The sequence below is a fragment of the Monodon monoceros genome, unplaced genomic scaffold, assembly GCF_005190385.1.
Source record: "Monodon monoceros isolate NGI ecotype Baffin Bay Population unplaced genomic scaffold, NGI_Narwhal_1 Super_Scaffold_21, whole genome shotgun sequence".
In the NCBI taxonomy this organism is placed as follows: domain Eukaryota; kingdom Metazoa; phylum Chordata; class Mammalia; order Artiodactyla; family Monodontidae; genus Monodon; species Monodon monoceros.
In genome coordinates, this window is record NW_021703778.1 from 79,393,731 (window position 1) to 79,419,386 (window position 25,656).

At 40.0% G+C, this 25,656-nt stretch overlaps 1 protein-coding gene across 1 annotated transcript; it reads right to left on the reverse strand.

The window, feature by feature from the left end:
• Window positions 1–1,079: 1,079 nt before the first annotated feature.
• On the reverse strand, window positions 1,080–25,656 carry HYKK (hydroxylysine kinase). The gene is made up of 5 exons (XM_029239077.1): window positions 25,432–25,656; window positions 20,784–21,134; window positions 19,743–19,882; window positions 10,438–10,621; window positions 1,080–3,221 (listed from the first exon to the last, which is right to left on the reverse strand). The coding sequence occupies exons 2-5, from the start codon at window positions 21,127–21,129 to the stop codon at window positions 2,761–2,763; spliced, it is 1,131 nt and encodes a 376-aa protein (XP_029094910.1). The 5' UTR covers window positions 21,130–21,134; window positions 25,432–25,656; the 3' UTR covers window positions 1,080–2,760.

Genomic DNA, 25,656 nt, shown 5'->3' on the forward strand with positions numbered 1-25,656 from the left:
GCAAATACTTTCTCCCATTCTGAGGGTTGTCTTTTTGGCTTGTTTATGGTTTCCTTTGCTGTGCAAAAGCTTTTTTTTTTTTTGCAAAAGCTTTGAAGTTTACTTAAGTCCCATATATACACTACCGAATGTAAAATAGATAGCTAGTGGGAAGCAGCAGCATAGCACAGGGAGATCAGCTCAGCGCTTTGCGATGACCTAGAGGGGTGGGATAGGGAGGCTCAGGAGGGAGGGGATATGGGGACACATGTATGCATATGGCTGATTCACTTTGGTGTACAACAGAAACTAACACAGTATTGTGAAGCAATTATACTCCAATAAAGATCTATTAAAAAACCATAACAATACTTTTCTCACAGCTTTTTTTGTGGAGATTAAATGAGATAATGCATGTAAAGTCCTGTGATACAATATGAAATATATGTTTGGTCTTTGTCCCCAGTTCTGGCACAAAGCTTCTAAAACTCTTGTCATTTCCTGAGTGGTAGGGGAGAGAGGAGCTTCTTTTTTATTCATAAGAAGCCCCTTTCGGCTACACATGAATTTATGCTAATGAAGTGAGTCTTGGAGGATGGGAGCTGATTATTAGAGGAACCAACCAAGTGACTAGAGGGCTGGAACTTTCAGCCTCACCCCCCACCTTCTGGGGAGGGGAGATGATTTGATCAACCAGTGGTCAATGATCTGATCAACCGAAGCCAGCATAAAAGCCCTAACCAAAGAGGTTCAAGAGCTTCTGGCTTGGTGAGCAGATCTACATGCCGGGAGCATGGTGCACCCCCCAACTCCACAGAGGCAGAAGCTTCTGTGCTCAGGATCCTTCTGGATCTCACCTTATGTATTTCTTCCTCTGGCCATTTATTATTATACCCTTAAAATAAACTAATAAACATAAGTAAGCATTTCCCCGAGTTCTTTGGGCTGTACTAGCAAATTATAGAACCTGAGGAGGGGGTCATGGGAACCCCCAACTTACAGCCAGTTGGTCAGAAGTACAACCTAGGACTTGAGGCTGGCATCTGAAGTGGAGGCAGTTTTGTGGGACTGAGCCCTTAACCTGGGGGTCTGCTCTAGCTCCAAACAGTTGGTGTCAGGATTGCTTAATGCGAAGGAAAACTCCACATGTTTAGCGTCAGAAGTGTTGTGAGAGTAGAGAGAGTTTTCTTTTAAATACTTAGTACTCAATAAATATTTGTTTTTATTATTTATTGTTAAACAGTAAGGCAGGAAGGACAGGGATTTGATCATCATTTACTGATCTAAAATTCTGATTCCTAAGAATCAGATCACTGATTGAATATTAGAGAGGCAAAAAGAAAACTTCTCCAATATTTTGAGTTTGGGTAACCTGGTTCATTCATTTAGTAAGTATTTATTAAGTCTTTTCTATGTGCCAAGCCCTGTGCTAAGAACTTTGCATTCATTTCTAAGAAGTCCTCACAACTAACTCTATGAGGTACTACAGGCACTATAAGATGGGTACTACTTCACCCTTACAGATAAGGAAATTAAGGTGCCGAGAAGTTAAAGGTGAATATAAGAATGATACAAGAGTGATACAAGAAAATTCAGAGAGAGACCTAGTTTGGGGAGTATAGATAGCTCTATAGGTAGGTCATTAGATGGAGAGATATAGAATCAATGTGTTCTCATGTATATGGAAAGAGATAACTACTGAGAAGGTGTTTGAATGGCCAGGGTTCTAGACTTGAGTCATCTCTAGAGAATGGAGGGTTAAAATGACAAGAAGTAAACAGCTATTTACTATATCATACTAAGGGGGACATGAAGAGAAATCAGTGAAGGAAATACAGTGGTATGATTAAAGTCAAGTAGTACATGTGAGCTATGTTCTTCAATATTACATATTCATATGAAAAGAAACATAAATTGTAGAGAATTTTAAAATATCCGCTTAGGGTCTTTCTTAGTATCGATATGAAAACTATTTCGGTACTTCAGGAGTTAGTGGCCTTGCCTGGGTGTGTTATTTGCTTACTTGCAGTTCCAGTGAGTTCTGGCATCTATCTCTGGAGTTACAGTTTCAATTGCTCTCTCAAACAAGTTAAAGCTTTCTCTTATGAATACCATCTGTGTTTCCTCCTAAGGCACTATGTGTGCCTTATTTTCTCCAGCCTTTCTTCTAGGATACATTAATTTTGTAAATATTTTTAAAGACCATGGGAAAGGCACTATACCAGGTGTAAAAAGGGATGAAAGACAAAAAAAGTTTTACATGGTTTCTGACCTCAAATAGCTCTTAGGCTAGATGACTACACAGCCATCATCCATGATACCAAGTGATGTGCCATACAGAAGACAGGGTACAATGGGATTCTGGACAACAAAGAGATGGGAGAAGGCTTCATAGAATTGGTGATATGTTAACTAGGTCTGTGTGTTACATCCACTTATTTAAAATATGTGAATATGTCTATACATATATATTCCTTTCAAAGTTTAAAAAAATCATTGATCTCAGGGCTGCAACAGACCTTGAGAGATTATCTGATTCTGAATATCACTCTACATGTTTGATACACAAGGCAAGTGAGACCCATAGAAAGACATGCTTGTTCATGTAGTACTTTCTTAGGTTTAAAAAATGGTCATGAAATTGCTAGAAGACCTTAGTGGTTTCATGTGCATTGCAGTGTTTCATCAATTCATCTTTAATTATGCAGGGAAACCCTTTATGGAATTAGATTTGGTCCTATTGGTTTCTAATTACCCAAGTTAGTGTGCATTTTTATCTGTTCACATGGAGATCCCAGATTCATAGGACTTGGCAATTTCAAACCAGATTTCTTCTACAGCTTTCTGGCCCATGTCAAACATTTGCTGTAAGTGCTTCCACCCAGTTTTTGCAGTAATCATGAGATACTCTTTGTTCTCTGGGTATAGCTGGCAAGAGTATGCAGCTAAGACAAGTGACTGACAAAAACGACTGCAAACAAGTAGAAACAAAGCACCCCTCTCCACAGGTGTCAGTGGGACTACACTTTCAAACCCTGCAAGGACATGACCTCCTACTTGTATAGGAGTCTTGCTTTCAATCATCATGTACATGATGGTGATTGCCACTTCAAACACATAGTAGCCATAGCTCATATCATCAAAATCTAAAATCCCAGACACTTGATATACAGCATCTCCAAAGGCTGACTTGCTGGACTCTATTAAAATGTTATGGTCGTTAAGATCTCCATGATGGATACCTGAAAGGAGAAAAATCAAGCCAAGTAAAAACAGTTGTTCAATACCCTAGTTCATTCTCTTTCCATTTCTCTTCCTCAGGTATGGACATTCAGATAATTTGATAAGCAGTCAGAGATAAAGAGCTAATCCCTCTTTTTCTTGAAATAAAATAATTTCCTCTGAAAAGGATAAAAGCAGTTAATTTTGGTGGTTGTTTTTGCTTTTGCTTCTCATCAGTACAAGGCCAGAAGATGGAGACTGTAGTCATTGTGAACACCTGATTTTGGCTATGAGCCAAGTAAAGGGAAAAGAACTGTACACACACGCACACACACACACACACACCTACGTGTGTGTGCATATTCATATTATTATAAGAAGCAAAGAGTCCTAGAATGAACCAGATGTGCCTTTATTTTAACCTAGGATTTCTAAAAGAAATTTCTGATGACAAGGTAATTCCGAATGTCCCCAGTCTTTTGATTACTGGAATAGGTGGTGTTATTTTAAGACAGTACCACTCAAAGCGGGGGGCCCGTGGCTAGTGCTGCATCATTAGTCTGCATCAAATAAAAACAGAAATTGAGACTGTTTAGATAACTTCATAGTGGTTTTTCATCAAAGAGTATGACAGGGGCCTTATCTCATTAACAGTATAGGCCAGTTTGAGTGTTGTCAAATGTGCATGGTAAATCATATGTGGTGTGAGCCATGAACTAATCTTGAATAGTAGGGCCATGTATCAGGCTGCAGTGGGTTGGGAGAAAACCCCAAACTTTTACCATGGATAGTTTGAGAAGCACTGATTTAAACCACTGAGTGAGGGGACTTCCCTGGTGGTGCAGTGGTTAAGAATCCGCCTGCCAATGCAGGGGACACAGGTTCAAGCCCTGGTCCAGGAAGATCCCACATGCCACGTAGCAACTAAGTCCGTGTGCCACAACTACTGAGCCTGTGCTCTAGAGCTCACGAGCCACAACTACTGAAGCCTGCATGCCTAGAGCTCGTGCTCCACAACAAGAGAAGCCACCGCAATGAGAAGCCCATGCACTGCAACGATGAGTAGCCCCTGCTCGCTGCAACTAGAGAAAGCCCGTGTGCAGCAACGAATACCCAACGCAGCCAAAAATAAATAAATTTATTTAATAAATAAATAAATAAACCTCTGAGTGAGGATTAGGAGGAGATGGGGATGTCCACGCCTACTGAAGCAGTTAGTCATGTACTTTATAATAAGTACATGATATAAAGTCCACAATATTAGCTTCTAAATATAATGTTGATTTCTTCTATATGAGTTAGTATTGTGTAATTCATGTTAAGTGATGTGGCACAGTTGGTGGCCTGTAAAAGCAATGAATATTACTGTAAACTACATGCTTCTGATTTTGGGGTTCATCATACAGTTGACGCCATGTCATAGTTTCACTGGCAATATTTTTTCTTCCTAGAGGTTCATAAAGTAATTGGATATCTTGTACAGTCAAATGGCATTTTAGAATCAATGAAATGTTACTTCACTAATGCAATCTGTATATGCAAGAACCTCTCTCATTTTGTTGCTTCTCTTCACATGTCCAATGGCCTATTAAGAAATGATACAGCTACTCAATGCTTGGAATAAAATGACAAAAGTTGTTGAATTTGAGAATTAACGAAAGAAAAGAAAGAGTTCTGATCCAGATGGCAGAGTGAATTCATTCTTTGATAACCCCAATATACATAGCAATGATAAAAGTAAAAAGAGAAAACAAATATACAGCCAGCCTCAAAACCAAGATAGATTTATACACTAAAAACAGAATAGAAATGCCAAGCACAAGCAGTGCAGTGAGCAGGAATAAAGCCACAGTCTTGTCTATTGTGTTCAGATCAGCAGTGTGCTTTCCCCCTTTGGGAGAAGGAACTTAAAATGCTACCTGCTGGTTGGGAAACAGACTCACCACATGAAGCTGGAGGCAGTGATGAGGGCTTCCCAACTCTTAAAAGGATGACAAAATCTGCTGCAACCCACTGTTTAGACTACTGCAGGTCGAAGGAGGCAGAAGGACAAAAATATAGCCTTAAAACCAAATGCCAAACCAGGCTGCTGTGTGACTATATTCTGTGCCTGATCATTCGAGTTACTGAAGTCTTTGGTTCAGTTTCTATAGTCAGTTTCTTGTTCTTGCTCATGATACCTTATTTCCCTGTGTGCTGATATAGAGTATGTTCTCTGGCCACAAGGCAGTTACTCTAGAAAAATAATCAAGAAGAACTTCTAAAACTGAAAAATACAATGAAAAAATTAAAAACACAATGGTTGGGTTTAAGAGATTAGACATAGCTAAAGAGAGAATCGATAAACTAGAAAATTGTTGAAAATGCAGCACGGGCAGAGAAAAAGATTAACACACACACACACACACACACACACAAACACATGCGTGCGCGAGAAGGTAATATACACAGAGGATTCAGTGAGAAGGTCTAACATGAGCTTAATTGGAGTCTCAAAAGGAGAAGAAAGAGAGAAAGGTGCAGAGGCAAGAATTCTCCATAAATGGTGAAAAACCATGTACACACACAGATTTGAGAAACCTGAGTAGATCAAGAAAAAAAATATTTTAAGAAAACATCTGAAAAGCATCCCAAAGGAGAAAAAGACAAAAGCAACAGACTGACAGCTGGCCTTTCAGCAGCAATGGAAGCTAGAAGACAGTGGAATTCTAAAATTCTAAACCCATGAAATCTAAAGTTCTATAGGCTGTGAAAATCTCCTCAGGAACGAAGACAAAATAAAAAACATTTTCAGACAAAATCAGAGAGAGTTCACCATTAGATAACTGCATTAAAGGAAATTCAGAAGGTTGTATTTCAGGCAGGAATAAAATAACTCCAGACAGAAGGTTTGGGGTGCTGGAAGATAAAAAGGGAATATATAAGTAAATCTAAATAAACTAGACTCTAAAACAAAAATAATAATGTCTTTTGTGGTGAAAATATAGAATTAAAGTTTACTAAAACAGCAGCATATGAGTCAGGAAAGAGATAAATGGAATGAAAGTATTTTAAGGTCCTTGTATTGTCTTGAATAATATCAGACTTTGATAAGTTAAAGTCACATGTTAGAATTCCTAAGGTAATCATTCAAAGAATAGAGAGTATATAATTTTCAAACTGCAGGAGAGAGAAAGAAAAAAACGACAAAAATAATTAACACAAAAACAATTCACTCAAAAGAAGGGCAAAAAGGAAAAGAAAAAATGGAAAAGAGAAAAAATCAAGAGAACAAAAATATGATGGGATAGCTATATAATGTCAGATGGAGTAGACATTAAGGCAGAAAACAATGGCAGAGATAAAGAAGGATACTTTATATTGATAAAAGATACAATTTCCTAGTAAGACAACAATTCAAATTTTATATGCATGTTGCCTTGAAATATATAAAGCAAAATTTGACAGAAATACAAATAAAAATAGACAATCCACAATCAGACTGGGAGATTTTATATATACTTTTCTTAATAATTATTAGAACAAGCAGACGAAAAGATAACTCAACAGTATAGAAAACTTAAACAACATGATTAACAAATTTGACCTACTGGACATATGCATAACTCTGTACCCAGCACCTACTAAATACATTCTTTTTAGCACACAGGGACTATTTTTTTAAAATTACCAAATGCTTCATTATAAAGTAAATCTTAACAAATTTCAGAGTACTAAAATCATATAGAGCTGCTCTGTCCCACATAGTAGCCACTTGCGGCAAGTTACCATTTAAATTCATTAAGATTAAATAAAAAATCCAATTCCTTAGTTGCACCAGTCATTCAAGTGCTCAGTAGCCACACAAAAGCTAGTGTGTTAGACATCACAAATACAGAACATTTCCATCATTGAAGAAAATTCTGCTCGAAAGCACTGATACAAAATACGTTCTCTGACCATAATGCAATTACAGTAGAAGTCAACAGTAAAAGGACAATCAAAAATTTCATCATATATATCTTTTATTGATCTATATCAATGGAGAGGTAGACCAGTGTTCATGGATTATCTTACTCGATCTTATAATATAAATATATATACCCATTTTCTCCAAATGTGTATATAGATTCAATTCTAGCCAAAATCTAGCCAAAATCTCAACAAAATTTGTCTTTAAACATGACACGCTGATTCTACAATTGATATGGAAATGTAAAGAACCAAAAATACTCAAGACCCTCTTATAGAAGAACAAGAAGGTGGGAGGACATGTTCTACCAGATATGAAGACTTAAAAAGTTAAAGAAATTAAGATACTATGGTAATCTTTAGGTATGCTCAAAAATATTCCAGTTATCTTCCTTCTAGGAACATGCTGGGTTGCAATTCCCTGCTTCTCCAAAAGTTGTATGCGGCCGTGCGGCTTTTTTTGGCCACTTACATATGAACAGAAATGACATCACTTCAGGGCAGAAGCTTTAAGATCCAGCGTACAATTTACTACATTTTCTTTCCCCATAGCAACATTCCAGTTGATGAAAGTTCCATCAGTCTAAATCCCAAAGTGAGGAAACACAGAGCCCTAGTGAATCCATGATAGACCTGCAGCTTGAGTTGGAACTAATAAACCTTTGTTATTATAGTCCACAAGAATTTGGGGGTTATTTGTTACTGCAGCATGACCTAGCCTAGCTGATACACAGTGTGGTATGGGTGCAGAGACTGACAAATAGACCAATAAAGTAAAATAGAGTCCAAAGACATATTTGATTTACAACAGAGGTAGTACTGGAAAACAAAAGGAAAAACATGGCTTTTCAATAAATGTTGTTGAGAAAATTTATCAGCCATAAGAAAAATTCACACCATATATAAAAATAAATTCCAGATGGATTATAGGCCTATTATGAAAGGCAAAAAACTAAAACTTTAGGAAGATAATATAGGGTAATATCTCATGACCACAGGTAGGGAAAATTTTTTTCAGAAAACACTTACCATGAGGTAAAAGACTGATATATTTTAAACCAATAAATTAAGGATTATTCATCAAAACATATCATGAAGAGAGTGAAAAGACAAGCCACAGAATGGAACAAAATATTTGTAACACATATAACCAACCAGGGGCTTGTATCCAGAAAATATTTTGAACTTCTAAAATCAATGAGAAAAAAAATCCCAATAGAAAAACAGGCAAAAGACTTGAATAGGCACTTCACAAAAGAATATATCCAAATGGCCAATAATTGGGAAATGTATATTAAAACCACAATAAGCAACCATTACACACACATCAGATTTGCAAAAATTAAAGTCTGATAGTACCAAGGTTGTAGAGGAATATAAATTTTATTCTCTGCTAGTAGTGGTACAAAGTCATACAACCACCTTGGCATTAATAATGCCACCTTGTTTGGCATTATCTCTGAAGTTGAAAATGGACATGAACTATGATTCAGCAATCCTACCCCTGAGCTCATGAAGTCATATACTCAAAGAACTCATGAACATGTATAGCAAGAGACAAGAATATTCACAGAGCACTGTTCTTAACAGACCCAAACTGGAAAGAACTCAGATATCTTTGAAAAGTAGAATAGCTAACGTGTGGTATATTTATGAATCACATACTCTACAGTAATAAAAGTTAAAAATAAGCTATAGCCACATGCAACAACATGGATAATCTTACAGAAGTACTATTAAGAAAAAAAAAAAGGTAAGACACAAGTGAATATATACTGCAGGGAGACGGGACAGGGAGACCAGTTAGGAGGCTACAGTAATAATCCATTTGAGAAATGATGGTATTTTGGACCAAGTGGTGGTAGTAAATGTGGGGAACAGGGTTAGAAGTAGGGTATTCTTTGAAGTTAGAACTGATAGAATTTGACTGGATGTGAAGTGTGGGAGAAAGAACAAAGTCAAGCTGATGACTTGTAGGTTTTTGGTCAGATTAACTAGGTGAATGGTGGATACTATTTTAACGGAATGAAGATGACTGGGAGGGGGAAACAGGTTTGAGGGGGAAAAAAATCAACTCCTTTTTTTTTTTTTTTTTTACCACATTGTGTTTACACAAAGTAAGTGCTATTGGACTGAACTGTGCCCGCTCACCCCCCCCACCCCGAGTTCCCTGCAAATCTATGTTGAAGCCCTAACCCTCAGTGCAATGGTATTTTGGAGATGAGGCCTTTGGGAAATAATTAGGTTTAGGGGAGATCCTGAGTGTGGGGCCTTCATGATGGGATTAGTGTCTTCATGAGAAGAGATACTGGAGAGCTTGCTGGCTCTCTCTCCACCATGTGAGGAGGACACAGAGAGAAGAGAGTCCTTACTAGAACCTGACCATGCTGGCACCCTGATCTCAGACATCTAGTCTCCAGAGCTATGAGAAACACATTTCTGTTGTTTAAGCCACCCAGTCATTTGTGATTTTTTAATGGCAGCCTGAGCTGACTATTACAGAAAGCAGAGGACAAAAAGGATGTTCAAAGCCTATCCCCGGCTTTATTAGAAATGCCCCCTCAGTTCCTTGCCCTTTGACCAGTACTTCATTCTGGGTCAGAAGGTTTGTTACACCCTAAAGAAATTGTTGTGCATGTGCATAAGGAGATATGCCCTAGATTGCTCATTGCAGCATCATTTATACAGAAAAAGAAAAAGGAACCAACTAAAATTCCATTAACAAGAGGATAGACCCAAAAAAATTACATTAAAATAAATTATGGAACACACACACACACACACACACACACACACACACACACTATGGAATATTATTCAGCAGTTAAAGCTAACCAACTAAATGAACTAGAACTACACATATTAAATGGATCAATCTGAAAAACAATGTTGAATAAAAAAGCAGGTTGTAGAATGATAATATACAGCGTGATGCCATTTATCTAAAGTTTGAAAGCATGCAAAATACTACTGTAGGTAATTTATGAATATATACATATGTAGTAATATTAAAACATATGCAAATTTAGTAGGGAGGGGAGAGGTAGAATCATGTAAAGTTTAGAGGGGGCTTCAAATGTAGCAATTTTAAGGGATTAGAGGGGGCTTCAAATGTAGCAATTTTAAGGGAAGTGAAAGTATTATTCTTTAAAAGCAACAGGAGCAAATCTGACAAAGTTTTAAGATTGGATAAAGCTAAGTTGTACCTCCATACTTTGCTGATGGTTTGAAATTTGACAATTTAAAAATCAAGAAAAATACTGATTTGAAAGGGGGGATACTCACATTCTCGAAAATGACTTAATTTGGTCATTACTTCATCCTTGAACAGCTGAACAACCTGTTCGACAATCTCTCGATTCCGATTCTGGCCCAAGGCATACAGGTATTTCTCCAAAAGAGGAACATTTTTCAGATTCCAGATGAAGTTCTCCCGATGAAGACTACTTAACTTTGGGTGATGGAATTTCTAAATCAAAAGCAAAGAAACTCTTAGACTTTTAACAGCACAACCACTATGGAGAGGTCCGCACCCTCCAAAGGGTGGGCTGGGTGTGCCTTAGGGAAAGAGCTGGCATTCTCTCATGGTCACTGACTTGCTCCATTTACCTTCACCCACAAAGTGGTAATAACATCATATTTCTAGAGGATCTCATAGTTTTGAGAACACATTCCCATCTTCCCCGATCCTCACAACTGGGCAAAGATAGGTGTCGCCATCTGCAGCCTACCAAAGGAATGGAGGCAGCTCTAAAGAACTCTGTGCTGGGCCCCCTGCTCCCTCTCCGACTTCATCTTCAACAACTTTTTTTCACTCTCTTCTAACCACACTGACACTGGCCTCCCTGCTGTTCAAGGAACATGCCAGGCACGTTCCCACCCTTTTACGTTTGCTGTTTCTTCCTCCTGGGGACCCCAGGAATCCGTATGGCTAATGCCCTCGTTTCCACCAGGTCTTTACTCAGAAATCACCTTCTGGGGGAGGGTTCCTTGACCACTCCATCTAAAATTTCAACCCTTTCTCCAATATTTCATATCCCTCCTCTCTGCTTATTTTTTCTTTGTAAGCACTTGGTACAAAATGCTGTCTAACAGTCACCATGATTCCCTTACTTACCTTGTTATCCTTGCTAGAACGTAAGCTCCATGAGGGTCAGGAGCTTGTTTTGGGCCTGTTTTGTTCACTTCTGTATCCCCACGTCTGGAACAGTGCCTGGCACATAGAAGGCACTGCTCAAGCAATATCTATTGAATAAATGAATGTTCTTGGCATAGACAATTCTAGAATTGGAAAGGCCTTTAGATGTTGACTACTCTATCTAAAGTTCTAAATGGCTTTGACCATCATTGCACAAATGAAGAAAAGTTCAGAGAAGGATGATGAGTTGCCACTATGGGGCTGAGGGAGGACCCGGGTCTGCAGACTCCAGTCCAGATCCCTTTCACACAGTGAGTGCCTGAAGGGGTCTTGGTGTCCACCCAGTGGAGTAGCTTTCAAATTTTTTTGACCATGACTTGCAGTAAGAAATACGTTTTACATTGCAACCTGGTATACAGGTAACACACACCTAGGGGAAAAAAGTTTCTGTAACAATACTTACAACCTTACATGTGCTGTATTCTGAGATTTTTCACTTTATTCTATTTCTTTTAAAATGTTCCTCTAAATTGATTTTAACACCCACTCTCATGACCTGGAGTTTGAAAACCTCCCCCTGATGCTCCTGTTACTATTATCATGTCCTTGCTAAGTGGTCATGTAGCCTCTGTTTGAATACTTCCTGCAGGAGGTACTTTTTACCCTCATTGAGATGGCTCTGTGTTCTCTCTTTTGCAGAGCTAAAAGCTGCCTCTCCCATAGTGTCTATGCAGTGGGTTCCAACTGTGACCTCTGGGGCCACGGGAACAGGATTAGTTCTCCCCCACATGACTGTCCTCTTGATATCTGAAGACAGCACTTCCGCCCCACAGTCTCTTCTGTAGAGTAAACCTTTCTAGTTCCTTCAGTTGTTCCTCACATGACATGGTTTTGAATCTCCTGACCATCTGCTGTGTTAAATGTCACTGTGGATCACAAAAATACTCTACACAGTAAGCACTGAAAAACACTGTTAGGAGTTGTGACTTCTGGGGAGTAGGACTGGAAAGGAACTAATAATGAAAATGATGGTAGAGAGAAAAAAGGTTCATTTTACACCTTTCAGTACTGCTACAGTACTGATACTTTTACCATGTGCATATATTACTTTTATTTTTAAAGAAGGCAAAATATAACACTCTTGTTGTGTTTGCAATAGAGCAACCGTCCGTTCAGGGAAGGCTCCGAGTCAGTTTCTAAAATGGTAGCACTGTTACCCCGTGCATCCCACTCTGGTATGGAGTAGTGGGAAGAATACTTGGGATCTGGACTTGGAATCAGACAGATCTGGGTTTCAACTGGTTTTATCACTTAATATCTCAGATCTTAGTTTCCTTAACAGTAAGATCAGGTATCAATACCAACCTCACAGGGAATGTAAATTGGTGTAGCCACTATGGAAAACAGCATGGAGGTTCCTCAAAAAACTAAAGAGTTGCCATAGGATCCAGCAATCCCACTCTGGGTCATATACCCAGACAAAACTATAATTTGAAAAGATACATGCACCCCTGTGTTCATAGCAGCACTATTTACAATAGCCAACCTAAATGCAACCTAAAGCCAACCTAGGAAGCAACCTAAATGTCCATCAACAGATGAATGGATAAAGAAGATGTGATACATGTATACAATGGAATATTACTCAGCCATAAAAAGAATGAAATAATGCCATTTGCAGCAACATGAATGGACCTAGATATTATCATACTAAGTGAAGTAAGTCAGAAAGAGAAAGACAAATAGCATACGATATTACTTACATGTGGAATCTAAAATATGACAAAAGTGAACTTATCTACAAAACATTAACAGACTCACAGATAGAGAGGGAAGACTTGTGGCTGCCAAGGTGAAGGGGAGGTGGGGGAGGGAAGGACTGAGAGTTTGGGATTAGCAGTTGCAAACTATTATATATAGGACAGATAAACAGCAAGTTCCCACTGTATAGCACAGGGAACTATATTCAATATCCTGTAATAAACCATAATGGAAAAGAATATGAAAAAGAATATATATACACAAGTATAACTGAATCACTTTGTTATACAGCAGAAATTAACACATTGTAAATCAACTATACTTCAATAAAATAAAATTTAAAAAATACCAACCTCATAGTCATCTGTTGATAAACTAAGACATGAAATAAAGATTTCATACATAATAGGTTCTCAATAAATGTTTGTTGAATGTGAACCTTGCAGCTTATGTGCCTGACTTCTCTGGCCTTTCCATCCTTTGGCCCCATAGCACACCAACCTGAGTTTCTGATAGTTTAATCACTACCCTTTATTAGCCTATCTAAACCTACCCCTTTTCAGCTTCCTCACTCTACCTCTCACACCAATTCCCATTTCTCAAGCACCTTGTTTCCTCTGCTACGAAGCTCTGACCACACCCATACTCATAAGCCCATCCTATATTTTCTACTTTCTTATACTTAAATGAATCTCCTAAGATTGACCTCCAGCCCATTTGTGAACCAAGCAGCAACCAAATTCCAGTACAGATCAGTTGGTCCCTTCACTTGTGAACGCTCAGTTATGGCAACAACCAGAACTGCGTTGTACTCTGGGCTCCTTGTACTCTGGGCCCCCCAGGCCTGCCCAGCCACTGGAAGCTTCAATGGCCCAGCCACATCCCCAGCAGAGCAGTCACAGCCTCTGCCACACCCCTGGGATTAAAATTCTGCACCTGTGTGGTATCTTGTGCAGACTCCGTGGTTCCTAGTGCTTATACAGAAATTAAAAACTTACCACCTGCAAAGCCATGGGGGGAGGTTAGGTGAGGGGATGAACAATGGGAATAAAGCATGATAAAATGCATTATAATACCTAGTGGGAAATGCTTCTCTTGGTTTTCTCTAGGACTCCCCTGTCCCCTGCGAGTCAACTTAAGTTGCACAGCAGAGTGGCAGGTGGTTAACTACACAGCAGAACTCACTGTCAGCAATAATGTGGTGCTATCTCCCCCTGAGAACTGTATTTTCCATTTCAGAATTTAGCAGCAAAAGTTGAAACCTCAATGGCAACGGGCATATTAATAAAGGCCACAGGTAGTGTAGAAGGAAAGATCGGTAATAAAGAAGTCCTCTGTAACAGACACTCATCTCAACAGCTCATTTTGTAGATTTGATTCTGAGGATGGTAGAGAGACTTTCCTGAGCCTTCCAATCCATTCAAAGGTCTTTCTAAATAAAAGTAATATATGAAGAAAATTTCCTAACTGTACACTTAATTAGGAGAGCCTACTTCAATCCAAATTATATTAATGTTCAGAAATTGATGTTTTTAATGGATGTCCACAAATGGATTTGCCCCAAATTAATTGAAAACTATTATGAAAGAAATGCTTAAACATTTACTAACCAAACCCTCAGTAAATATCTATTGAATAAACAAATAGAGTGCAAGGTGAAATGGTAATTATTGTCAACATAGAGAAAAGTCTTTCAATTGGCAAACATTTACTGAGCACTAACTATGGGATAGTGTGGTCTTGGACTCACAGAATGTATAGTTTAGTGACTCATTTTGGGGTGATGGGATTACTATTAACTTTAAATTTTTTTGTATGTTAATCTGACTTTCTTTAATGAGTCACTGAAAGGGCTTTTAATCAAAAAAGAGTTATTTCTATTTGGGGATAAAAAGGTAAATAAATACTAAATATTTCGAGTGTAATATATATTTCAGTTTCTGGCCAAGAGGGAGTAACAGGGTTTACCCTCCTGGTTGAAATAGTTACAACATTGGACAAAATATATAAAACAATAGTTTTAAAGTTACTAGACATCAGGCAATGAAGGACAGGGATCCCTGAGAGATGGAGAACAAATGAGGTGAGTTTGTTTCGGATTTTGGCCTTGATAGAGGTGGAAGCGCAGGGAGGGGAGACCCAGGCAGAGCCCAGGGAACTCTCTGAGTTGAGGAGGCAGAGCATCTAGGAAGACCAAAGCTGCTAGAGTTTTCAGGATAGATGACCAGAAAACAGGTTGCTACAGAGAGAGAAAGCACTCTAGAGATCTGGAGAATGTTCCCTTTGAGAATCTGGCAGATCAGTGTATGAGTATGAGGAAGCTACTCAATGCTGGGGAAAGAACCACCTGAAAGGATTAGAGGGAAACAGTACTTGGATACACAGGGTCAGGAATAGCACCTGTTCCCACCAATCATACTCATAGTTCATGGGACATTGGGTAGAGAACTCAGAAGGGTCTTGCATTAATAGCGGGAAATAATTGTCCCTAGACTAAACCCAGCCCTGGTCCCAGCAAGTATTGAAAGCAAGACACAAAAGCACCAAACTGCTTCAACTGCATCCACTCAAGGAAGCTCAATGAACACCAAGCACAAGAAACATGACCAAAACTATACCAAGACACATCATGATCAAAGTGCTCAAAAGTAGAGATAGAGAAAATCTTAAGGACACACACACACACACACACACACACACACACAGAGGACATATTACGTTTAGAGGAACCATCTGACAGCAGATTTCTTGTCAGAAACAATGCAAGAGAAGAAAGTAGTGCAATGTGTTTAAAGCATGTTGGAAAAGATAGTCAACCTAGATGTTTATGTCCAATGAAAATATCTTTCAAAAACGAAGGTGACGGCTTCCCTGGTGGTGCAGTGGTTGAGAGTCTGCCTGCCGATGCAGGGCACACGGGTTCGTGCCCCAGTCCGGGAAGATCCCACATGCCGCGGAGCGGCTGGGCCCCGTGAGCCATGGCCGCTGAGCCTGTGTGTCTGGAGCCTTTGCTCAGCAACTGGAGAGGCCAAAGTACCGCAAAAAAAAAAAAAAAAAAAAAAAAAGAAGGTGAAACAAAGACATAAGAAAGCTGAAAAAAATTCATTACCAGCAGCCCCACACTGCAAGAAATATTAAAGGAAGTCCTTTAGGTAGAAGGAAATAATATGGATCTACAAAAAGTATGAAGAGCACTGGAAAAGGTAACCATATAGTCAAATATATCATTTTTTCCTAATTAAATCTCTTTAGAAGATAATTGAAAGTTTAAACAAAAATAATAACAATGTATAAGTGAAAGGTGTGACAACAATAGAATAAGGACAGGAAGGAAGAAACAGAAGTATACTATGTCAGGTGCATATACCATACATGAAATGATATAATTTGAAGATAGACTGTGATGTTAAAGATGTATTCTATAAACCCTAAAGTAATTACTAAAATAAACAGAGTTATAGCTATAAGCCAACAAAGGAGATTAAATGAAATAAAAAAATACACGAACCAAAAGAAGGCAGAAAAAAAAGCAAATTCGAGAATAAAGAATAGATGTGACAAACAGAAAACAAATATCAAGATGATAGGCTTAAACCTAACCATATAAAAAATCATATTAAATGTAAATGGTCTAAACATCCCAACTGGAGGTCACAGATTATCATATTGGATAAAAAAGCAGGACTCATGTATATGCTGCCTACAAGAAATACACTTCTACTATAAAGTACCAAAGAATTTTTCCCTTGTTCCCAGAAGACTATAAATATCAAGTCTCTGAAGGTAGAGAGAATTAAAAAAATCTCCTAAAGCTTATTGTTAAAGTGTTCTCAGCCCTGTCTCATCTCTCACTTAACTCTCCTTAAGGTTCTACCTTGCTCTTTTCTCTAAAGCACCAACCAGATAGAAAAAAAAACTGTGGACACAATCAGGGAGTGGGAGCAGGCAGGCTGATCCCACCGGGTACTAATGGAGCACATGTGAAATGCGTAGAGGCTGATCTGCTTTCCTGTACGGCAGGAAACCTTAGCTTCCACAGATCTCAACACTTTCTAGACCCCATCTCTGACATTTTCCCCTCCCTCTGGTCCTTTGTTCTAGGCTGTGGAGGCAACCACTTGATTGCTACCAGAGAGAACCCTGCCTACTTTAGAATGGAGCTGTGTCCCAGCAGACCCAGGTTACAGTCCATGTCCTGCTCAGTCCTTTCCTCTCTCACACCCTTAACATTAAATCAATCACCAAATTTGGTTGGCTCTTTCTCTCTTTTTTTTTTTTTTTTTTTTTTTTTGTGGTACGCGGGTCTCTCTCACTGTTGTGGCCTCTTCCGTTGCGGAGCACAGGCTCAGCGGCCATGGCTTACAGGCCCAGCCACTCCGAGGCATGTGGGATCCTCCCGGACCAGGGCATGAACCCGTGTCCCCTGCATCGGCAGGCGGACTCTCAAACACTGCGCCACCAGGGAAGACCTGGTTGGCTCTGTCTCTTAAATATATCTTGAACCTTTTCTTGGTTCAAGCCCTCAATCAGCTTTTTCCTGATTACTGTATTAGCTTCCTAAATGCATTCCCTGCCTCCATTCTGGCTTTCTGCCAATCATATTGGCCCTCAGAGGGCTATAAATCAGAATTTTTTTTCCTGTTTAAAAACCCTCCAAATCTCCCTACTGAGCAAGCAAATAAGACAAAGTCCAAACTCCTTAGTGTCATATATGATAACATATTTTATAATCTGACTCCACCCTATGTTTCCAACTTTATCCCCTGTCTCTCTCAGGTTTAACCCCTATACTCCAGCCACAGTGAATTATTCAGAGGTTCTAGAACATAGTCATTGTACTGCCATGATTTTTTCATGCTCTTTCCTTTCACTGAGCACCCTTCCTCCTTTTCTCTGACTGACTCATGGATTTGAAACTTTTAAGAACTAGCTCAAAAGTTTTTTTTTTAGTTAAAATTTTTTTTTATGAAGCCCTCCTTGAATACGTACTATGTGTTTGACACTGCTAGACATGAAGGATAAAAGACGAGTAATTAAGATGTAGACCAATTTCTTAAGAAGGTCATTTCTTCTTATGTAGCATATGTAACAGGAAGCACAAGCAACAAAATTACAATACCATACATGATAGCCTGTTACCCTGATGGCTCCCTATGAACCATGCCTCCTGGTGTGCATGCCCTTGTGCAGCTTCTCCCGGTTGACTTTGGGATTAGACACGTCACATGCTTTGGCCAATGGAATATGAGCTAGCATGATTCAAGCAGAGGCTTGATAAGCATTTGTACACTGGGGCTTGTCCTCTTGGCACTCTCTCTTGGAAGACAGCAGCTGTGTTGTAAGGATGCTCAAGGCCATCCTGGAGGATGAGACACCAGGTGAAGAGAAGAGGACACATGGAGAGGATCTGAAGCACCACAGCTGAACTCCCAGCTGAATATAGCTGTATGAGTGACCCCAATTAACACCAAGAAGAGCAGAGAGGCCAGTCAACCCACAGAATCATATGGGTTGACAAGATGTACAAGTTCTGATGAAGCAAAGAGAAGGAAGTGATCCTCTTCGTACAGCCTGGGAAGAGAAAGAAGGGTCCAGGGAAGATTTCACAGAGGAGGTGGTGCCTGAGCTATGTGTTGAAGGATAAGTAGGAATTTTTCAGAGCAGGGGAAAATGTATTACTGGTTGAGAAGATGGCATATGCAAAGGCGCAGATGCATGAAACAGAAAGGCACATTCAGGGAATGACGGGAAGTTCTATTGTGGTGGTAAGAGAAGCATGAAAGGGGAGACATGGACAATGAGACTGAGCAGGGGAGAGGCAGGGATGAGGCCACACAGTGCCTTGTCTGAAAGAAACGCTGAGGACCTCGGCCTTTACTTTGAAGTCAGTGAGAGGCCACCGAAAGGTTTTAACTATAGAACTGACATAGTCAGATCTGTAATTTTAAAAAGTAACTCTGAACTGGTATAAAGAATACATTGAAGGAGAAAAACGCCTGAATGCAGGGCGGGATAGTCGAGGCAGGAATGGAAAGAAGAAGATGGATTGTAGAGACATTTGAGAGGTAGACTGGCTAGGATTTAGTGAGTAATTGGAAATGTTTTACTCATACAAACTGTTGTTTACTTTTTCAAGAAAGTGTCTATCTGTCCCCCTGGAACACACTCGTCTAGGACAGGGGAATCTTTACCTTTCCCGCAGTGCCTGCCATAGAAGAGGTACTTAGTGAACACTTGTTGATTAAATGAAGATGTTTTGGTAGGTCTGGAAAAATATTTGTCAAACAAGGTACCATTTCTATAGGACCACAACATCCTTAACACAAGTCATTTCAATCCATTTGTAACACAGCTATTGCTTCATATAGAGGTCTGGCTATGTCTTATCTGGATGAAAACTTCAGGTTTTAATTTGTGAATGCAGACTGTTTTCAGTGAGCAGCATAAAGAATACCATGGATTTCTAAAGATGTAGGTAATCTTGCTAGTAGACTAGTAAAGTACAGACCTGGGCAGAAAGAAATCTTTTACTGTCATAAAATGTATGCATCTACTACCCTATGTCCTTCGTAACACATGTTAAGAGGCGCCATATAAAAAGAGAGTCTGACCCTAGGTGTATTTAAAATAAAATAAATCAAAACCAACAAATAAAAAATTCTTATAAGCAAAATAAAACTCCAGATCTTACCTCCAGTGTTTTATCCAATTTGGCAGCTACTCTTCCAATTTCATATAATAGCTGGGGGCTGATGGGAATCTCAGCTATAGGCCTTCCTGGTAGATAAGTCAGCAGCCTCACCAAGTAGCTTTTGATTTCAGAGCCGCTATCTAGATGGATGGAAGTATATATCCTGTCAATTATTCTTGAAAAAAAAAAAGAGTAGAAGCTATTCTGCCTTTCCAATTACTATTGCAAAGAATAATACAGAACAAGAGAAAAAACAGGCTAACCTAGGACAAGTCAGCAGGATTCTGTGAAGCAGGGCCGAATGGATCAAGCAAGCAGGTACAACAGACAGACATTAGGACATTGGGACCAGCCATTTACATACTAACATAACTGTGGCCCCAAGTCTGCTGGCCTTAGCTCTAAACATAAATCACCTGCTCTGGTAAGTGAAGGCCTAAAAAACATTTTTTATAAATTTAAAATCGAGGAAGGTATGATAAAGAAATGAGTGTTTCAGAATCACAGGCTTCTTTAGGGACAAACTGCTGCTTGGAGAACTCTATTAGATACATCTTAAGAAGAAAAGAAAGATACATCTTAGCATTTAGAATTGAGAGGAACCAAGTTTCACAGATGAGGTTTCCTTAAGAATTTAAGTTGTGTACCCAAGGTCACATGTACAGTAATTACAGAGCTGGGATCTAAAATTCCTGATTCTTTCTACAAGATCACTGCACTGAAATGTACAGCTGATCTAATGAATAAAAATATTTAATTATTTTCCTAATTAAAAATAAAAGTTCCCTTAGTTTCCACATGTCCCTTTAGTTGTTCATCCATCAGATCCTTCCCAGGCAGAAGAGTTACACCAGACCCAGGCTCTAACCACTTCTGAATCACAGCCCCAGTCTCTACTTGGGTGATGCTGTGGCTTCTCCCAACTGCTGAAAAAGTAACCCTGTCTACACTTGGAATGACATACCTGTTCTTGATATTTCTACTTGTAGCCAAAATGCAGTAATGCACATGGACAGGTGACGACCAGTGGTAGTCTCGTACCTACTGATATGAGAGAGGTTAAGTTGTCTCCTTTAGTACGACACATGGAGGCCGTTGGAAATCCAGCTGCTCTCAGAAATATGATGATGTGACTCTGCACTTCAATCAGGTCTGGAGTTTTGCTTGACTCGCTGTTGCTTATTTTGAGGACATACTCATTTGGGCCATCTGTAGTGTCTTTGGTTCTTAAAATGCATACATGAAAGTTTTGGTCATCATAGCTAGGAAGTGGCTGGATCTTGCAAACTTTTAATCCAAATACCGATTCCACTAATGCAGAGGCTTGTACCTCACTGAAAGTGGGTTTGGTAAGAGCCTGTGATTGCTGACCACCTCCACTTGACATTATTTCTAAGGAAAAAAAAAAAAACCCCAAACAAATAAACTAGAAAGGGGACATATAATGAATATACTTATTTAAAATATTTTTCTTGAGACAGACCAATAATGTTTCCCAGTACTGATTCTGTATTTCTCTTGATCATGAATTTTCACTCATAAAGTTAAAAAAATCAAATGAGTGTATGAGATAAAAAAGCAGTGAATAAAAATCCTTGTACCATAAATGATTTCTAAACTCACCTCTCAAGCAAAAGGTATGTTTCCAGGGACAGAATGAAGACCAGGAAAGCACCTTGGTGTCACCAATTCCTCCACCCCTCCCAGTACCATGAACTTTATTTAAAGGGGGAAGTTAGGTCCTGAGAGGTTAGTGTCTTGCCCAAAGTTATATATAAAGTTACAGTGAGAACTCAGCCCTCTAGACTCCTAATCCATAATTATGTACTTTGGACTATATTACCATCAGTTTTGGTTTAAAATATAAATTCAAATACAGTGATCTTACTTTTCTGTGTTAAATTACAAAGGTCATCATCTAGCTTATTGCACATACTTTGAAGGGTGGGCTGATGTGCAAAGCATCACGTGAAGCACTGTGGGAGACAGGAAATGCACTTAGAGGGCTCTGAAAAGTTAACTCATGGTCACAGATATCCCAAATAATAAAAAACATAAAAGCTGTTCAAAACAAGTTATAAGGCAGTAAGTGATAAACTGATAGAATGCCAAAGAAAACACTGAATTGAGTATAAACCTGAAATGACTGAATTATCACTGAAGTGACTAAGTGTACCTTAAATTGTAAAGAATAAAATTTCTACTGTTAAGCAGAATAGGGGCTTAAAATAAAAATTAAGGAGGCTTCCCTGGTGGCGCAGTGGTTGAGAGTCTGCCTGCCAATGCGGGGGACACGGGTTCGAGCCCTGGTCTGGGACGATCCCACATGCCACGGAGCAACTAGGCCCGTGAGCCACAACTACTGAGCCTGCGCGTCTGGAGCCTGTGCTCCGCAACAAGAGAGGCCGCAATAGTGAGAGGCCCGTGCACCGCGATGAAGAGTGGCCCCTGCTTGCCATAACTAGAGAAAGCCCTCGCACAGAAACGAAGACCCAACACAGCCATAAATAAATAAATTAATTAATTAATTAAAAAAAAATTAAGGTCGCTTACAAAAAGTAAAGGTGCTTCTGAGTTTATGCCCTATGAAATTAATATCTACAAAAACTGTGGTAGAAATTCAGGGGAGACAGAAATTACTACAGCCTAAGGATATTCCTGAGAAGATGGATTTGAATTGAGTTAGTAAATATGAGTTGGATATATAGGATGGGGGAGACTGTTTTCTTCCCCTTGATAATGCCACCCTCTGCTGCACATACTTGGCATATTTCCTGAGTATATATATCCAGAGAGAGAGAGAGAGAGAGAGAGACAGGAGGCAATGTAAGGCTTCTGAATATACTTTAGGACCCAAATATTTAAGATCTTTGCAATCTCGCTTCCCCCTTTTCCCAAAATAGTTTTATTCCAACCCTTCCTTCATAGTAAATTGTAAATAATTAATAACATCTTGGGGATGGGTTGCATTTTAGGGTGCAAGTTAGATTGCTGTTCAAGGGATGTAATGTTATACAAAAAGAATCTCATAAACAGCTCTCGTTGTTTAGAAATCAGAACAGCTGTTGCTTCTGGCAAGAAGGTGGCATGAGGGAACAACTTTCTGGGAGGAAAATGTTCTGTATCTTGACTAGGCTTTGGTTACATGGGTGTAAACATTTGTCAAAATTTAGCTTAAAACTTAGGTCAGAGTAAGATCTGTGAATCTCACTGAATATAAATTTTACCTTAAAAAAAAGGCTTTGTGAGAGACTGGCTAGGACAGATGGTGGGGTGGGATCTTAGGACTTTCTCAGAGCTCCCCAAATCAGAGCATATGCCTGTTAATGTCTAATCACTTCAGATCTATGACAAAGTCCAACTTATTCCAGTGAAGGGAAAGGGATAAAATTCAGGGAGGTACACTAGGACTCTCCTATATGACCCCCTCCCTGACTCAACCCCAAGACTATAGCCTGATGACTCAAGTGATAAGAGTATAAACCCCAAATGCCAGTCCCCTCCCCATCCCTCCTTGCCTGATCCTCCTAACCTAAGTGATTCCTCCTGCCTCTAAACTTGCATAGCCCCTTGTGCCGCTGTAGGTTTCCACCGCCTGTTATAGTTATTGCATTCTTGCCAATTGCTTCTCATGTCTGCTTTCTGACCAGTGCATTTGCTTTCACAAGCAAATTAAGTCGTTCAGATTTTGTTTACTAAAGACATGTGACAAAGCCTACATGGGGTTTGAAACCATCTTTGCACCTGAAACTTCTGGGAACCAATATATCCCGTCACATTGTATATGGGCTTAAGACTTCACATGGGATTTTAACATTCCTTCTGGAGATTTATAAACAGGTGTAAGGCCCATATTCAGAATGTAATATGAACTAAAGCTTTAAATTCAGGACGAAATCCTGGAGTAATTTTTCAAATCCTAAAGCATTAAAGATGTCAGGATAACTCTGAATTTGATATGAATTATAAATACTTAAAGTTGGAAGGACGCTTAGAGGCAGTTAGTGAAGGCCAATCTGCCTTCCAGTCTAGAAAATGTTTCTGTAACATTCTTGAATGGGGTTTGTTAAGCCTCTACATGAAGCGCCCTTGTTTTCTAAAGCAATGTAAAGCAATGTTGGCAGCTCTAGCCATCAAAAGACAGCCTGGTGTTAACAAAAAGTTGTGCTGGTTAAGTGTATTTTACCACAATTTTTTTTTTTTAATGAAGAAAAGAGGTGCTCTACTGGGAGAAATAAAACATATTTTATGCCTAGCGTCTGAAATTTTGGACTATTCACATCTCCTCTAAAAGGGAGTTGGACTAGATCATCCCTAAAAATCCCTTCTAGTGCTAACATTCTCTTTCTAAAGTTCTTTCTTTTTGAGCTTAAATTTGCCTTTTTTTCTTTGTCTACAAACACTCCAAATTATGGAACTAATGACACAGATCAAGTCAGCTGCTGTAAGTAAGTAAATACAGAGAAATATCTGTTAAGAAATGTCTGTCTTAACCAAATGTCTTTTGCATGGGTGGAGGGGGCAAAGAAGGGAACTCAAATCCTGTAGGTAGTTGATCTATATTTCCTGCCAACAGTGTTTCACTTGGCTTCTGAGAAAGCACTCAGGAAGCAAATGTTTTCCAACTCCAGGGCTTATGCCAGAATCTCAAAACCTTTGTCCTACAACCAGGGGAGCTGGACCTTAAACTCTGCACTTTGTGTAAAGTATACCAGAAAATAAACAGGAGTCATTCTTGATTCCCCTCCCTCACTCTCAAAGTGTTACCAAGTCTAGTAAATTCTACCTTCGCATGTCTTCCAAATTGCCCTTCTTGACCTGCAATTCTTTCTGCTATGCCCTTCCAAGGTTGGAGAGCAAGGATTATACCCAGTAAATCTCTGTACCCCCAGCCCAGACTCTTATTATATATCAGAGGAACTAATGAAAAGAGGGTTGCCTTTACTCGATAGGCTCATGGGGCCGTTTACCCTCGAAGGGAATCAGGAAACAGAAAGGCAGGGAAATTAGAATCTGTAGTTTTTCGTTGCGGAGCACAGGCTCCGGACGCGCAGGCTCAGCGGCCACGGCTCACGGGCCCAGCCGCTTCGCGGCATGCGGGATCTTCCCGGACCGAGGGACGAACCTGTGTCCCCTGCATCGGCAGGCGGACTCTCAACCACTGCGCCACCAGGGAAGCCCTAGAATCTGTAGTTTTTCAGAAGACAACAACAGGTGCTGTGAGTGTCTTCCTTCTGGGTGAGAGGGAAAGAGTGGTGGGCGAGCGGGCTGCAGAAGAGTCAGGAAAATAAGGGAGAAGGAGGACACACAAGTTCAGAGCGTTATTACTTTAGTGAGGTCCAGTTGAGCCCTAGAAATTGTTCCCACCAGACACCTGGCCGTGAGTGCCAGGTGCCGTACCTCCCCTCTGTCAGGGTCTCCGCACAGGTCTGGCAGAGTTGGACCAGATGGCTTCTCGGGTCCTTCGCCCCAATTCTGGGATCTCAGCCCAGCCCTTCTGGGTTACAGGTGCGATCCAGGGAGGAAGGTGACTTGTGCATCGCCTACGCAGCGAGTCTGACGTGGATCAAGGATGGGAGAAGCCCGAGGCTCATGACTCCTGGCCCGACTTGCAGCAAGCCTCCCTGCTCTCTGGGCCAGCCTCCCAGAGGGTTCTGGGGTTCGTCTCTGCTTTCCCCACCCAGCTCACCCGCAACGACCCGAGGTCCTGAGGTGACTCCCGCTCTCCAGCAGCCCGGGACTGTAGCCGCAGTCCTCCGCTCTAACTCGGAGGTCTCGCCTGACTCGCAGCTCCTGGGCCCGCCCCTCGTCCGGGACCGAGAGTCCTGACTTCTGATTGGCTCCTCGAAATCCCACCGCCGCCAATCAGCGCAGACTCTCGGAAGGCGAGGCCCGTCCAGGCCGACCGGGGCTA

What these genes read in the sequence shown, in the direction of transcription:
- HYKK (XM_029239077.1), bottom strand. Translation starts at nt 21,129, where the DNA reads ATGTCAAGTGGAGGTGGTCAGCAATCACAGGCTCTTACCAAACCCACT. An exon ending in AACCTCTCTCATATCAGTAG is followed by an intron (nt 19,883 to 20,783) that starts GTACGAGACTAC and finishes CCATCCATCTAG; the next exon opens with ATAGCGGCTCTGAAATCAAA. An exon ending in ATTAAGTCATTTTCGAGAAT is followed by an intron (nt 3,222 to 10,437) that starts GTGAGTATCCCC and finishes TTCTCCTTTCAG; the next exon opens with GTATCCATCATGGAGATCTT.